The sequence below is a fragment of the Myotis lucifugus genome, unplaced genomic scaffold (assembly GCF_000147115.1).
Source record: "Myotis lucifugus unplaced genomic scaffold, Myoluc2.0 scaffold_689, whole genome shotgun sequence".
NCBI classification, from domain to species: Eukaryota; Metazoa; Chordata; class Mammalia; order Chiroptera; family Vespertilionidae; genus Myotis; species Myotis lucifugus.
Window position 1 is genome coordinate 165,768 of NW_005871737.1, and position 16,713 is coordinate 182,480.

A 16,713-nucleotide genomic window follows, 5' to 3' on the forward strand; every position below is an offset into this window, starting at 1 on the left:
TTATTAAGAAAAGGAAAAATTGTATATTTTACTATTCAACCTTAGCAATGAGCTACAGACTATTTTAACTACTTGTAGATCTTTTTTTGTTGTTGTTTGTTTTAGGTCTTTCACACTCAAGTATTTTAGTTTATTTATTTTGTTTCGTGTTTTTGTAAATGGAAAATGTTAAACTGCTCCCCTCCTTCCTCCGGTCCTAGTCCTTGTAATGTAACCATTGTTAAGCGTTTGGATGTACACTTTCCCCCCCCTTTTTAAACAAAAAAGGGGTCTATCCTCTATAATTATTTTACAACTTGCTTTTTCACTTGCTATCTCTGAGATATCAGTCTAGGTCAGTGGTTTTGACTAAGAGCAATTTTGCTCCATGCTGGGTGGGCACTATTTGGAGACATTTAAAAATATATGTGTGTTTTTTTAATTGATTTCAGAGAGGGAGAGAGAGAGAAACATCAATGATAAGACAGAATCATGGACGGGCTGCCTCCTGCATGCCCCACACTGGGGATCGAGCCCGGAACCTGGGCATGTGCCGTGACCGGGAATCAAACTGTGACCTCCTGGTTCATAGGTCGACGCTGAACCACTGAGCAATGGCCGGGCTAGAGACGTGTGTTTTTTTTGTGTGTTTTTTTTTGAGAGGTTTTTGACTGTCATGACTGGTGGGGAGAGGGAGGGAGGTTGCTGCTGGCATCAGGGAGGTAGAGGCCAGCGTTGCTATAAACATCCGATAATGCAAAAGACAGCCCCCCAACAAAGACGTCCCTTGTCCAATATGTTAAGGGTCAAGATTGAGGAGCTCTGCCAATACATGCAAACCTCGTTTCTTCTACTAGTTTCCTGTTGATAGCTATGGCTTCTTATTTAGTGGCCTTTCATGGACTTAATATTCCAAAACCCAATGCTCCCGTTTAGTTATTTACAATAATCTGTTTCTGTATAGAACAGAAAGCTAGCCTTCTCCAGAAACGATTCCAAAGAGGCGCAGCTCAGCCTTCCCAGGCTGGGGTGTACAATTAGATTGTGGTCACTGTGCATCTAGAGAATTCGGTTTCAATAAAATCACAGGCCCACTTTAAATGACAGGTTTTCAAGTAAGTCATCTGAAAAGCATGTCTTCATTTTTTGACTCTTTGGAATTAAAAAAAAAAAGAAGAAGAAAGCAACCACTCTTACAGCCTCCGTATGACTGCCGAACACAGAAGGCTGGCTCTGAAGCAACTGCAGTGACTTTCTGAGAAGCAGATTCTGAAGATCTGGGCCTCCTTGTTGTACATGCTTCTAAACACCCATTAGTACAGGAAATCATGGCGGGCGGAACAAGAGAAAACAAAGCAGGTTGAAGAAAGAAAAGAAAAAGGGATATCCAATCCGAAAGGCGTGGAATGCCTTCCAGATGCCCGGGGCATTGTAACTCCGAATGGGAATGACCCTCTGGCCAACCACAGGGGTTTTTGCAGAAAGGGTGCCCTCAGGCAAACATGTTCGCTGGGTGCTGGTCCAGCCGCGCTCTCCACATGTCCGGTGCGTTCCTGGGAGGACTGGACAGAGAAGGAATTCTCCTCTCGGAACTGGGTCACGTGCAATGGAACCAGAGCCATGTGTGTGAGGAGGGTGGCAAGCCCACTGGTGAGCTGAAGTGGGGGGACCGCGGCTTCACCCCTTTCCGTGTCATCCGTTTCCTCAGCAAGAAGCAAGAGTTCTAAGCCAATCTGAGAAAGACAATTATCCCATGACCTCACTTATTTGTGGAATCTAATGAACAAAATGAATTGACCCACAAAATAAGACCCGAAGCAGGGAGGCATGGAGCAGACTGACATACCTCCATGTGGGGATGAGGGGACGAGAAGAGATAAACCAGAGAACTTCTATACTGACATGCACAGCCCATGGACACGGGCAATAGGGTGGTGAAGACCTGGGGGGGTGGGTAGGGGCTGGGAGAACGGGGGTCAATGGGGGTAAAGTGGAGATACCTGTATACCATCAACAATAAAAAGTGTACATAAAAAAAGAAGCACGAGTTGGAAGTTTATTACTCCTGTGCTAATAGTCTATTTTAAATTATTCTTTTAAGTCATCCAGTGACACCTCTATAGTGACATAGACTCGGCTGGATAATTTGGGCTTTGTGCTTTTGACTTTTCAACTTTTTTAGCCTGAGTCCTTATAGTTAATATATTAATAGAGACCATCATCCTGGGATAAGTCAGACCCATCAAAATTACAACTGGTTAAATCTTTCTAGGGAATTGCAAACATTACACATTCAAGGTATAATTGACATATATCATTAGATGCAATGCAGTATTATTAACTAGAGTCCCCACACGCTGTTCATTCCATCCTGATGACTTACTTGCTTTATTACTGGAATTGGTACCTTTTTCCCCCCCTTCACCCATTTCGCCCACCTTCTCCTCCCCAGAAGTGCACTGACATTTGGGAAAACTAAAAGAGTTTCCTCCGTTGCTGTTGCCTTTTCAGGATCAGAGCCACACCCAGGTATCCCAGTACCGCCAGGATCCAACCTTGATCATGAGGTCCATCGTCCACATGACGGATGCCGCCCGCTCTGGGATCATGCCTCCCGCCCAGCTCACCACCATCAACCAGTCTCAGCTCAGTGCCCAGTTGGGGTTGAACTTGGGAGGAGCCAGTTTGCCCCACACGTCTCCTTCACCTCCAGCGAGCAAATCGGCCACCCCCTCCCCTTCCAGCTCCATCAATGAAGAGGACGGGGATGACTCCAGCAGGGTAAGTTCACTGCTAAGTACAGAACCACCCAGGGAATTTGAGATCCCGCCCCCCCCCCCACCCGCTTCCTCATGTCTTTCAACTTCGTTCACGGTTTCACCTTCTTTCTCTTCATGGATTTGTGTTGGCAGTTAAATGAATGATGATTACTTTTTTCACTCTTTCACTTATTTCCTGTGTAACATGGATTCGACCAGAAGTTGGGAGCTCTGGCTTCTCCTACTAGTTGCAGGGCATTGAGCAGGTTCATTTAACTCCGGTAGGCCTGATGTTCTGAGTATGCTAAAGGGAGGGCTCGCAGTACACTTGTATGCTAAACATGCTTTGGTTCTAGTTTAATGTTCATGTGGGGGAGTTTCATCCAGTTAGTTGGCTGAGCTGCCACCCCATCTGATAGCCTTACACCTTGGATGGTGTTTATCATTCATGAAGTTCTCATTGTCTTACACCTTTGCTTTTGTCCTGGGAAGTGTATATTATTTAAATATACATAGTTTGAAGTAAAAGCTTAGTTGCAGGCGTGGTTTTTCTGAATGCCTAGAAAAGTGTTCCATGTCATTAAATTGGCTTATTCTAGGCCCACAATTACTCCTTCCTTATTCATGAGTTAGAGGTTGTACACCTACTGTGTGCTTGGTATTTTACTTGGTTCTGGTGAGATAAAGATTTGTAAGAGCTACTGCCCACGGGACTCCCCACTGGGGAGGAAGAGCCACGTTGAAAAGGAGCTGCAGATGTGATTAGCGTTGTAATTGATGTACCTGGTGCCCTGACATTGTAATCCATTCTGCTTGGCCTGAGGATCACTTTATTGGGGAGCTGATATTTGAATTAGGTCTAAGAGGATACATAAAAGTTTGTGAGGCAGAGGAGAGAGGCCAGCACCCGGTAGACGGAGTAGTGGAAGCACATTGGAATTTATGGCCATCATGAACAGTGTGATATGAAGGAGGAAAGATAGGAGTTGGAGAAAGAAATGGTTCAAATGTGGTAGCCTTTCTCTTGTGGGTAGTTGAGGGCTGATTAATTATTTGCAGAGTGGGATGGTAAAAGCAAATCCAGGCTTTAGAAAGATAACTCTGGCTATATATAGAATGCATCACAGAGGGCGGGACTTGAGCAAAGGAAACCAATGAGAAGACGCTTTCTATGCAGTGTTTCATGTTAGCGAAGGAAGGAGTGGACTGGAGGTGCCAGATCAGTGAGACACTGCAGAGGGAGAATCATCGGGGTTTGGTGACCCACAGGAGTTTGAAGGAAGAAGAAGAAAAATTGGGTTTTAGTGTAAGAGCCACCATGCATGTCAGTAAATGAGAGGGTCACCCAAGAAACTCAGGCCTGTTGTTTTTTCCCCCCTGATGGGGAAGGTGAGAGTTTGGCATGTGATGGGTTGAACGGTTGAACTTGAGACGCATATTGTTGAGTCTAGAACTCAGCTCATTGGAAGTGCAACTACAGACTTGGGACCCTCAGCACAGAAACATGAAGACATGGGAGTAATCAAGAATTCCTACAAGTGTCCAAGGAGCAAGTCAAGGCCAGAACCCCGAGCCTCATTTATGTTTAAGTAGCAAATGGAAGAAGAGAAGTTAGAGAAGACGGAGAGGATGAGAACAAGGTGCAGGGAGAGTCCTGTTGTAGGGATTTCAAGAGGGAGGGTTTGGTCGATGGCATCCTGTTAGCACCCATTGGACACAGGGCAGGCAAATGCTCTAACAGTCTCTGCTCACACAAGGACTTCAGTGAGGTGAAGTCAGAAATAACGAGGAAAGAAACCAAGGGGTGTGAAGGTACAGCTCAGTGATAGATGGTCATTACACAAGCCAGATGGACACCTTTCACTTCACTCCTGTTTCTGCTGATGTTCATACTTACCTCCGTGCCAGGCTGAAATTGTCTTGTCTCCAGAGAAATTTTTCTGTGACTCCTAAGCTTGCTCCATTTTAAGCGACCGTCTATGTTTTGTGTAAAGACCAGGAAAAAATCCAGTTTCCATTTTAAGCAACTTAGCTGGGAAAGGAAGATTAACTTTATCGTTGATTATGCCTTTGGGGTAAAGCTATTTCTTCACCTTTCCCAACCCTTTTGAATCAACTACAAAAAAAGTTTCTTTAGGAGAGTTCATTCTGAGCTTTTATTTAAGTGGGTGAGATCCTTCATTTCTCGTTTGTTCTTAAAAGGGAATGGCGATCAGGGCAAGTCAAGTTTATCCAAGAAAGATGCGAAAAATTGTCAACATTTGAATGTTGTTTTTCAAAGAATGAAATTGGACGCCTCTTATTTGGAAAAAGCTGCCCTAGAAATTAATTAAATCTTGCCATTGGTCAGAGTATTATTGTTGGCACAAACAGTGCTACATGCCCCCCCGCCCCCAGGAAAAGAATACAGAAGCCTGACTCAATTAGAAATATCACACACACACACACTAAAGTAATATTTTTTCATTGAAGGAAAACTTGGCTTTAATTGAAGTTCTGTCTAAAAAGCATCTGACTCCTTTGCAAGTTCAGATTCATTAACTAGAGCTAAACAAGTCTCACTTCCTCTGAGAATTTAGAAAAAAAGACTATGAGGCCTATAAACTTTTGCTGGGTTAATTGTGTGAGTTACCAAGCTGGCCTTTTGGGGGAAAGGTGAAATACGGCTTACCGCCATCTGAAGTATGTGCGGTGCTTGCGTAAAGCGTGGACGTTGTTACCTCTCAAATAGTGCCAACAGGAAGTTCACCTGGAAGTAGACTAGCGATTTCCCAACGGCTTGGGGATTCCACACTCTCACAGACACGCTACGTACCCTGTTTCCTTCCCAAGAATTTTAGTAGTTGGGTTAAGTTCCAAATGCCCCTCATCCAGAAAGTAATGATGCTCTTGGAAAATCTGAATTAAGGTTTAAGACCCAAGGCCATGAAAAGCCAATCTGTTTGTAGCTTGAATCTATCTCTGCTGATCTTGCCCCAGGCTGGCTTTTAAGACAGCTTTTGGTCAAACGTGTCCACATTCTTGATGAAGTAGCTGCAAAATGATCCCCAGTATAGTCACATGATAATCTAAGGGGATGAAACAAGGTTGATCCATCATTTTGCCTGCTTCTCTGATGAGTATAGATTTAGAATATTTGGAATCAGGTGGTGGTAGCAGTGGAATCTGGAAGTCCGTGGTTTATATGGTTGCCGGGCTGTATCCATATCATTTCTAGGAGCTCATATTGGGAATCTGTGTGAGCATCTGTGTGGCAGTATTATTCTGGGCAAGCTTATTTACCATCTATATATATAAAAGCCTAAGCGACCGAACGACCGGTTGACCAGTCGCTATGACGTGTACTGACCACCAAGGGACAGATGCTCAATGCATAGGATCGGGCTCTCTCCTGTCGGGATGGGGCCTGTGGGGATGGGGCTGAAACTGGCTATCTGACATCCCCCGAGGGGTCCCGGATTGTGAGAGGGCGCAAGCCAGGCCGAAGGACCCCACCAGTGCACGAATCCATGCACCAGGCCTCTAGTATATAATAAAAATCTTCTTCTTGGTCTTCTTTTTAGCCTTGGTGAGTTTAAGATCAACTATTGCTCTATCACAGTTTTTTAATTCTGAGAAGGGTATCAGTTTCCTTTCTATTTCCCATTAAAGGAGTTTTGACATGCATTTCTCATTCTCCTCTTCTTTAGAAAGTTAATGTTTTAGAAAATAAAGATGACCTTATCCTTATTGTACAATCTTAGGGGTTGTAGCTAATTTCTAGTTGAGTTTCCGGAGACCCGTTAATAAAGTAACACTCTGACAAAATAAAAAAATCAGCCTCCAAAAAAAAAAAAATCAATTCAGACCCATCCTACATATGGCATGTGACTATGGCAAGGGACCTCATTTAAAATATCTGAATAGGATTGACATCCTGAATGTTATTTAGGTTTACTTTTAAAACCCCTGAAAAAGTGAAATATTTTGTTTATGTATATATGTGTAGCCTTAGTGTGTGTGTGTATGTGTGTGTGTGTACGGAGGGAGAGAGAGAGAGGGAGAGAGAGCGAGCATTGCCTGGTATGGAGGGTTATTTTTCATTACTCATAACTGCTATTTAGAGCGTATGTTGTAACTAGATTGGAGATACCTCTGGATCTCATTAATCAAAGTTCTAAATGCTAATCCCTGCTGTCCAGTGAACTCTAAGCAAATCCGCCCCTCCCCCGCTCTGCCTGGTGGCTCATCTGTGGACGATGCTTCCCAGAACCTTAAAAGAACAATTGCGGACCCGAGTAGTAGGTCCTGCTGCAGAGACCTGCCAGGCAGTGAATGTTCTTCGTGCTTTGCAGGCCATCGGGGAGAAAAGAGCGGCTCCGGATTCTGGCAAGAAGCCCAAGACTCCAAAGAAGAAGAAAAAGAAAGATCCCAACGAGCCCCAGAAGCCAGTGTCCGCATACGCCCTGTTTTTCAGGGACACACAGGCTGCCATTAAAGGCCAGAACCCCAACGCCACCTTTGGAGAGGTCTCAAAAATCGTGGCCTCCATGTGGGACAGCCTTGGAGAGGAACAAAAGCAGGTAAGACAGAGCTCCGTGGGGGCCACAGTGCTAACATGCGGCCGGGGTGTTCCTTACATCTTTAATTTTAAAAAAAATCCTCACCTGAGGATGTTTTTATTTTTAATTTTTATTGATTTTAGGGGGGGGGGAGAAAGAGCAGACATCAACTAGTTGCCTCCTGTACATGCCCTGACCAGAGATCGAACCTGAAACCTGGGTATGTGCCCTGAGGGAATCAAACCTGCAACCTATTGGTGTATAGGACGATGCTCCAACCAACTGAGCCACCCAGCCAGGGTTCCTTACATCTTTTTTTTTTAAATAATACTTTTTACTGATTTTTTAGAGAAAGAGGAAGGGAGTGGGAGAGAGAGAGACATTGTTGTGATTGCGTAACATCAACTATCTGCCTCCTGCACGACCCCTACCAGAGACCAAGCCCGTAACCTTTGCATGTGGCCTGACTGGGAATCGAACCAGGGACCTGTCGGTGCATCGGACGATGATGCTCCAACCAACTGAGCTGCACCTCCAGGGCAATATCTTTTCTGAGTGAATATGTTCATTTAATGTGATCACTTCCACAAAATCCTTTCTAAACTATGGAATGGAAAACACACACACACACACACACACACACACAAATATATATGAATATATGAACACAACCCATGCTCCAGTTATATGGATTTCTCAGTTCCTATAAGGATGTGTGATCTGAACCCATTCAGAGGAGAGTTGGAGGAAATCCAGGCAGTACCCTGCAAGCATACACTTTTGATTTTAATCTCTTCATTTTGAATAATGTGGACTGTTTTCCCCCTTAATTCAAAAAGGGCGCCACAAAGCCACGGGGTCCATCCCAGTTGCCTTTTCTGTGATCATCTTTCTGAACTCGCATGCTATCCTAGTGGGTTTTCAAACTTTGAAGCTGTCCCTGCGTGTCTCATTATTTTCCCCAGGCATTTGAAATGTTATGCCAGGTTCATTTGAAAGCTCGGCAGTGTGAGAGGTATTGGGAGATTAGCCAGGCTGGTGGGAGATACTTCCTTCAGGCCTGGTCTCTCCTCCTCCTCCCTGCAACTCCTCCACACAGCGCAGAAAAGAAAGGCTTCCCTGGGGGTCATTCCTCCCCTGGCTCCTTGCGATGAAACTCCCATGACCATTAATAGAAGTTAACTGGAAGAATAGACCCCTATTCGTAAGAAAATAGAATAATTGTTTCAGGGTTGGAGAGTGGAAAACCCTTGATTTTTTCCTTTCTTGACAAATCATGATATCATTTTTACCAGCTGGTTTTGTTGGGAGGGTGCGGTTGCAGAAGTTGCCTGTGTGTATGCCGTGTGTAGCAGACTGATTTTCTACCCCAGACATGTAACCTGAAGGGTCTGGCTAACGGCTGCACCCAACTTTTCAACTCCAGAGAGAAAGATAGGCTTTGGTCTAATACTTAGCCATCAGGTCATTGTTAGGAAAAGAAGCCCAAATCATATGTGATATGCTGGGAAGTGTTTATGTGACTCATGCATCTCACTAATGGAAATCTCCCAACTTTCACTATGTATGGCTTTTCTTCTCTGCAAAAGAAAACCAAGGTCCAAAGGCCTCTATCCTTTCTGTCTTCACACACTCTACCTGTTGTTGGTGTTTTATTTTGTTTTGTTTTGATTTAAATATACTTTTATTGATTTCAGAGAGGAAGGGAGAGGGAGAGAGAGATAGAAACATTAATGATGAGAGAGAATTATTGATTGGCTGCCTCCTGCACACCCACTACTGGGGAACGAGCCTGTAACCCAGGCATGTGCCCTTGACCGGAATCGAACCAGGACCCTTCAGTCCACAGGCCGACGCTCTATCCACTGGGCCAAACCAGTCAGGGCCAGTTGGTGTTTTAATTCTCTGATTTATAAATGTGTGTGAGGAAAGAAGACATTGATGGAGAAATTCGTTACTTTAAAATATATATATATATATATATATATATATATATATATATATATGTAATGATTTCAGAGAGTAAGGGAGAGGGAGAGAGATAGAAACATCAATGATGAGAAAGAATCATTGATTGGCTGTCTCCTGCATGCCCCCTACTGGGGATCAAACCCCGCAACCTGGGCATGTGACCACGAATTGAACCGTGACCTACTGGTTCATAGGTCAACTATCAACCACTGAGCCACACTGGCTGGGAAAACTTGTTACTTTTTATAATTTCAACCATTTGCAGCAAATGTTATTCTTCTTACTTCCTTAGTTACTGCCTGCGCATGAGACCCTCCTCTGTTACTCTCAAAGAGTCTGCGCTACACCCTGAAATCTTTTTCTCATTTGCCACAGTAAACATCAAAATTGTGTTCCAGTGAGGGTGGCTGGGTTTTGTTTTGAGGTGTGTGTGTGTGTTTACACTGATCAAAGCCAGGGAGACCAGCTTTTTATGTGAGTTAATGTGATTAGGTCACATTGTGACCTACATTGTCCAACAGTTATTTCATGGTTTCAGAACGGGTGGTGCTAATTGTGGCCTTTCGGCAGGTGTATAAAAGGAAGACGGAAGCTGCCAAAAAGGAGTACCTGAAGGCCCTGGCCGCATACAGGGCCAGCCTCGTGTCTAAGGTAAGCCTGTGCCGGGTGGCCGGTCTCTGAGAGGTACAAGGTTGAAAACAGCACCCCACCCCCCCAGCATTGAACACATAAATGCACCTCGCCTCAGATCTGACCGAAAAAGCCTCTTGAACAACTCACGCATTTATTTGTTTCCATTAAGGAGTCCTGGCATGATGGCATGAAAAATGCGATAAATTCCAGTAATTTCAGCTGCTGAATCAAAATTGTTGCCAAAGGATTCACTGGTCTCTAGATGTGTGGCGAAGCTATTTAGACAAATTTGAAATGGCCTCTTATTCTTTCGTTGAAGTCAGAGACGGAGCTCTGTGTCGGTGTCCCCTGTTTAAGCTGGGAGGCTGGTCTGTCTTGCATTGTTGGACATCATGTCATAAGTCCGCCAATGAGTTCATTATTGCAAGAGGGGAGGTTGCATTTTTTGACCAAACTGTTCCATATCATGTAAATAAACCTCATGATTATTTAAAGTAAAACTACGCTCCCGGCACTGAAAAATAAAGACATGTGTATGTATTATACACCGAGTATACAATGGACCCTGATGTATTAGAAAGTGCCCCAACATCCCAAAGCAAATGTCACTCTAGATTATTATTACCTTGATCCAAAAGGAGCCTGAGCTATTACATTATATGATTTTAACATTTAATTAACTTTGTCTTCAGCCTCCCTAGAATTTAGAGAGGCTTTGGGGAGATTAAATTGAGCTAAGGGTTTTTATCTTGATGTATGTCCCCTGGCAAGCAGGGCTTCCACTTCTTGTCATTGGTTTTGCCTACAGTCCCACTCGGGGCCTCAGGGCGTGGTAGGTTGCAAGGCTGTTTGGAAGGGTGTATCCTGTTTTTTCTCTTCGCGTTGTCTCTCCTTTTATGTTAAAATCTATCATGCTCGGCTGCTCAGAATCAGAGCAAGAGCGGTCCTCCTGCCTGGGACAGCTGGGGGGACACTTGCCACTTTGTTAGAAGGAGGAAAGGCAGTCTAGGTCAATAGCCAAACCTTTTTTCCTGGAAGATACACACTGAAAGATAGGACACCCACGTGATCTCACTCCTGTGCGGAATCTAAGCAACAAAATACACTGATGAACGGAGTGGATCCAGAGACATAGAAGCGTGGAACAGAGTGCAGAATTTCGTAGGGAAGGCGGTGGAGGGTGGGGGAGTGGGAAGAGAGCAACCAAAGACCTTATATGCATCTATGCATCACCCATGGACACAGACAATAGGGTGGTGAAGGCCTGGGGGGTGGGGGCGGGCTGGAGGAGATCAATGGGGGGAAAAGGGGACATATGTAATACTTTTAACAATAAATCATTATTTAAAAAAGAAAGAAAGCTAGGGTACCTGTTCTGGCCTCAGATTTGTCATTTGCAGAAAACAGCTGAATGTGGGCCGTCGCTATTCAGAATTGAGTGCGGTCCACGGCCGTTAGGTGGAGGGAAGTGAGTAGGGATGTGCACACACTTGCTCAGGGGGGCATTTGTTCACGCACTCACCCCGAAGCAGGGAGCGCTGATCTTTGTGCTTGAGAGCGTGAGTCACTGACCGCAGGTGCCTATCAGCCCAGAGCCAGTGACTCACTCAAAGGCACTAAGGAAATCGCGGCCATGCTTGCGCTCATCAACTCTGCGGCTGGCTTAGAAGGGAAACGTTAAATGTGACTCATTGGATGCTAGAAACTAGCTTCAGAAATATATATATATTAACGGGATTCAGTATCTCTGAAAAGTCAATCAGATGGGAAGTTAAAAGAATCAATCTAGAATATTGTTTGTTGGTGCGGTTTCAGGGGTTCCTAAATTTACATTCAGAGACCTGGCGGGCGGCTACAATAGTCCTTGAGATGTAAGTTCAGAATAACTTCAACCTGGGCAGCACTTGTAAAACGGGCCAAAATGCTGATCTCACATAGTAGGAAGCAGCGTCTCATTGTACAGCGTGGTGATCAGCCCGCCCCTGAAGAACTGGTTCTGTTTCGGGGACCCCACAATTTAAAGAGGAATGGCGATCAGTTGAAGGCTGCCCAGAGGGGGACTGAAAACTAAGTCATTGAAAGACACAGGGAAGCAGATGATGGTAGTCTTCAGATGTGAAGGCCATCATGTGACGGAGGCCGGAGTTTCATCTCTGAGTCTGACATAGAACTCGTCCAAGGAGTGAGGTTATGGGGAGCATGAGTTCAGCCTCCCCGTGAGCCATGACAAGGAGGGTGGCGTCATATGTGCATATAACTTGTGTCTCTACCTTTGGAGCCCAGGATTCACTCTCTTATGATGTGACTACTGTCACTTTCAGTTTCCACAGCAGCCAGGACATTAATGGAGGCTTACTGTTCAGTGATACCATGAATTCAAACAGAAGCATCAGCGATGGCTTTTCCTACACTGAGTGACTGTCTATACCAGCGATTTCCAACCAGTGTGCCGTGGCACACTGGTGTGCCGCAAGAATTTTTAAAACACGCAATACTTGGCTTTTATTCAGGGCCACCAACCTCTTTTCTCTTAGACTGTCAAATAAAAAAAATGACAACAGCCCTAGTTGGGTTGCTAAGTGGTTAGAGCATCAGCCTGCAGACTGAAGGGTCATGGATTCGATTCTGGTCAAGGGTACGTACCTCGGTTGCAGGCTCAATCCCTGGCCCCAGCCGGGGCATGTGCAAGAGGCAACCTATCGATGTGTCTCTCTCACATCGATGTTTCTCTCTCTTTGTCTCTCCGCCTCCCTTCCACACTTTCTAAAAAAAAAAAAAAATCCTTGGAAAAAATATCCTCAGGTGAGGATTAACAAAAAAAAGAAAAAGAAAAAAATGACAGCCAACACAATAATAGCCATCCAGTGTGAATGAATCAAAATTGTACCTTTTTTTTTTGTCAGATCAGCAAAAACTATAGTTTTTGGTGTGCCAAGACTTTTAGTAATAGTTTTTGTGTGCCAGGAGATGAAAAAGATTGAAAATTGCTAGTCTGTACCTGTAAGGTCACTTGTCAGGTTCCTTCTAATAGTAGATTTTATAAATCCAAGCGATAAAAATCCAGAAGTAAACATTCAAAATCATTTAAAGAGAGTGGGTATCAGCTCGATGGCTCCATGGTGACCCCACCACCCTGTCTCCCAAACCTTCTGGTTCTGTGAAGGATAAGGAGGAAATATAGTCTTTAAGAGGAATCACTCCAATCCCTGTTGCATCAGTAAAATATATATTTTTGAGGCGGTAATTCTGTGTGTTCGGTGCAGAATATAATAGGTAGTTTCTCTCTAGGCTGAGCCCCAGCTGGTTGTTTATAACAGGTTATCCAGTCACAGAGTTTTAAACATCCTTCCCTCATCCGTGGCTGCTTTGGTAAATTCCAGAACTCTTTGCAAATACTTGGTAAACTAAACCACTTCTCACACTGTAAAGCACTTCAATGGAGTACCTCTAAGGAATTCAGTTATGTTGTTCTTATATCCAAGTGAGCACTGTTCTACAATAATCACGCACATACCTGGCTTTGGTGTTTTCTGGTAGCTGTGGTTGTTAATAAAAGCTGCTAACATTTACTCAACGCTTCCCGTGGGCCAGGCACTGTTCTAAAATGCCTCACGCATATGATTTCATTCTCACGACCTCTACACAAGGCAGATACCATTTTATAGACAAGGACAATGAGGAACAGCCGGATGAATTAATTTGCCCCAAATCACAGAGCTCTGAAGTCATAGAGGTAGATTGGTACTCAGGCAGTCTGTACTCCATGTCAATATTTGGTGGGGAGGTTAGTGCCGACTTACATGCTGAAGAATCGTTGCTCTTCAATATGTGTATCAGTCATCTGTCCCTACAGCATAGCTGCGTAACAAGCAGCTACAAAGCCAGGGACTTCAGAAGATAAGGGTTGATCTCAGAGAGTGCCAGTTAGCTGGTTGGTTCTTCAGATTGAGGGCATGGTGGGCAGGATCACCTAGTTCTGCTCATCTGTTGACAATGCCTGTGGAGGTGCAGGGTCAGGGTGAGGGGGGAATGGACTCATTCCCATAGGTGGCAGGCAGTTGGCGGGCTCTTGAGTGGGGTAACTGGGCCATGCACGTGTCATCGCACTTGGCAGTGGTAGTTCTGAGAGGTAGTGTGTGTGGACGGGTACAAGGCCCCTTGAGACCTCGCTTCCACCACGTTCCGTCCAGCAGAGCAGAGGCACAAGGCCGGCCCCAGACAAGAGGGGGGAAATTTGATTCTATCCCGGGGACCAGCTAAAAAGCCACAGGGCCAAGGGCTTGGGGACAGGGGAGCATGCATCGTGGTGGCCATCCTGAAAAGAATGCTTAACTCTGTTAACTCCGCGTGCATTTTCATACTTGGGACTTTCCCTCCCGGAATGCAGGCGGCCGCTGAGTCGGCGGAAGCCCAGACCATTCGTTCCGTTCAGCAGACCCTGGCGCCCACCAATCTGACATCCTCCCTCTTCCTCAACCCTCCGCTGCCTCCTCACGGGGCGGTGTCGGCGGCGCCCGCCCAGACCCTGCACAACAGTCGCTCCCCCGCTCATCGCCCCAAGCCCTTACCATGAGACTGCCCATGAACCAGATCGTCACGTCGGTCACCATTGCGGCCAGCATGCCGTCGAACCTTGGGGCGCCGCTGATCAGCTCCCTGGGCGCGGGCCTGGTGGGCTCGGCGTCCGCCACGCAGGTGAGCCCGTCCGTGCAGACCCCGCAGCAGCAGCAGCAGCAGCAGCAGCAGCAGCAGCTGCAGCAGCTCCAGCAGCAGCAGACCCAGCAGCAGCAGCTGCAGCTGCAGCAGATGCACCAGCAGCTCCAGCAGCAGATGCAGCAGCAGCATTTCCAGCAGCACCTGCAGCAGCAGCTCAGCCAGCAGCAGCTGCAGCAGCAGCTCAGCCAACAGCAGCTCAGCCAGCAGCAGCTCCAGCAGCAGCTCCAACAGCAGCTGCAGCTGCAGCAGCTGCAGCACATGCAGCACCCGTCGCAGCCTTCGCCGCGCCAGCACTCGCCGGGCAGCGCCCCTCAGATGACGTCCCCCGTCCCCGCCATCGGGAGCCCCCAGCCGGCCTCCCAGCCGCAGATACAGTCCCAGACACAGACTCCAGTGCTGCCACAGGTCAGTATTTTCTGAAGTCGCGCAGCCAGCGGCAGGCGGACGGACAGACGGTCGGGCGCGCGGAGGCCGGCGGAGGGTCCGCTATCCGCGGCGGAGACTGGGCAGTCGGTGTCGGCCCTGCAGACACGCATCACAGATCCCATGGTCCTCTGAAGTGTCTATTAGATAGGCAATAAGAACGACAGCGTAGCTGAGCATCCTCCTCTAGCTGACTCGAAAAGCCACTGGGGTTTCCCACAAGAAAAGCTGTGCTCTGTTATGTGATGCCTTTTTTTAATTTATTCAGGCTGTACCTACGATATGTGAATCAAACCGTTTCATGAATCCTGGGACCTACCAAGGACGACACAGGGGCCTCTCTGAGTCACAGGACATGGCCTTATGTCTCCATTTAAGTGACTGGACCGCACTTCCAGGCGACGGGAACTCATGAACCCCCTCCCCCCCAAATTAAAAGCACAGTTGTAACTACCTGAATAGGAAGATATTCCCGTGTCATACAAACATGTGTATGACATGAATAGTCGATGGCATTTTTTTGTCATAAAAAAATAATAACAATGTAAATCATAGACTTTTGCCAAAGGTCTTATTTTTTTTTCCTAACTATCTCCAGAAAAAGAAAAAAAAAAGCAAGTGATTAGATTCAAGTATTGACTCGTTTCCACTTTTTACCCACGACTTCTCCAAATCGAACAATATCTATGACCACTGTTAGCCCCATTATATCCATTCCAATTAGAGGGAAAGAATGTGAATATTATATTCTGTGTTTTGAGTGACAAGTTTCGAAAAATAAAAACACTGTATTTTTAAAAGGGAAATGAACTTAAATGAAAGCAGTTATTACAAAAGTTAAGATTTAAAAAAAAAAAAGCGAGAGTTTTTATTATGATGTCATACCGGTAGAATATTTAACAGGCGCACCGCATCTGAATAATCAATGTAAATATTTTCTTTCCAAGTTGTACGTTTTCCTATCATGTGTTGTAAAGTTTTCATACACGAGGCTTTAACGTAAACACTGGTGACACAAACCATTCATTGCTACGTTGCTTATTGTGTTTTTACGCTGTTTTATACTTTTTTATGAGTTACGATAGCAGCAATTGAGTTGTTTGTATTTTGCTTAACTAAAACAAAAAAAATGCTTTTATCTTGCTATAGAATAAACACATTTCAGTAAAGACCGTGGGCTGTATTTTGATGCAACAACCCGGAAACTGTTCACTTTTCAAATAAAATGATCTGTCACGTTTCCCTTTTGGTTCCTTGAATACGTGTCGCAGGGGGAAGTAGGCCACGTACCAACTTGTATTGGAGCTCAAGATCGTCTCCCATTTTCAACCGGAAATGGGATATCAGAGGGAAGGATGTGGATGGCCTGGCCCCAGACCAGGGCCCTTGAAAAAAAACAAAGCAACAAAACATACTTTGGAAAGGGTTTTGTGATGATCTTTGTGTTAAGGGGCAAGGGTGGAAGGTAGGTAGAGAGGAAAAAGCACGCGTCTTCTATGAGGGGGCGAGAGCGGGCTGGCCTGGTGTGGCGATTGCTCTTAAAACCCATGCTAATTCTTCAGCCAAAATAATGATTTCAGTGCCCACGTCGTCCCCCCTCTCCTCGCTCCTGATGGCTCCTCTTGGAGAACACTGTGACCACGATCCCCAGTTGTCTTGCATGATTAATTACAGCATCTGTCGTGTCAGAA

At 45.5% G+C, this 16,713-nt stretch overlaps 1 protein-coding gene across 1 annotated transcript in view; it reads left to right on the forward strand.

Annotated features, from left to right (window-relative positions):
* The window catches only part of TOX3 (TOX high mobility group box family member 3), a gene marked incomplete at its 5' end in the record, with an annotated part of 32,686 nt that extends 16,426 nt beyond the window's left edge, over window positions 1–16,260 (forward strand). The window contains 5 exon segments of the mRNA XM_023746520.1: window positions 2,491–2,760; window positions 7,073–7,300; window positions 9,821–9,901; window positions 14,271–14,411; window positions 14,414–16,260. Of these exon segments, the coding sequence (XP_023602288.1) occupies window positions 2,491–2,760; window positions 7,073–7,300; window positions 9,821–9,901; window positions 14,271–14,411; window positions 14,414–15,019 (1,326 nt within the window).
* Window positions 16,261–16,713: the final 453 nt, after the last annotated feature.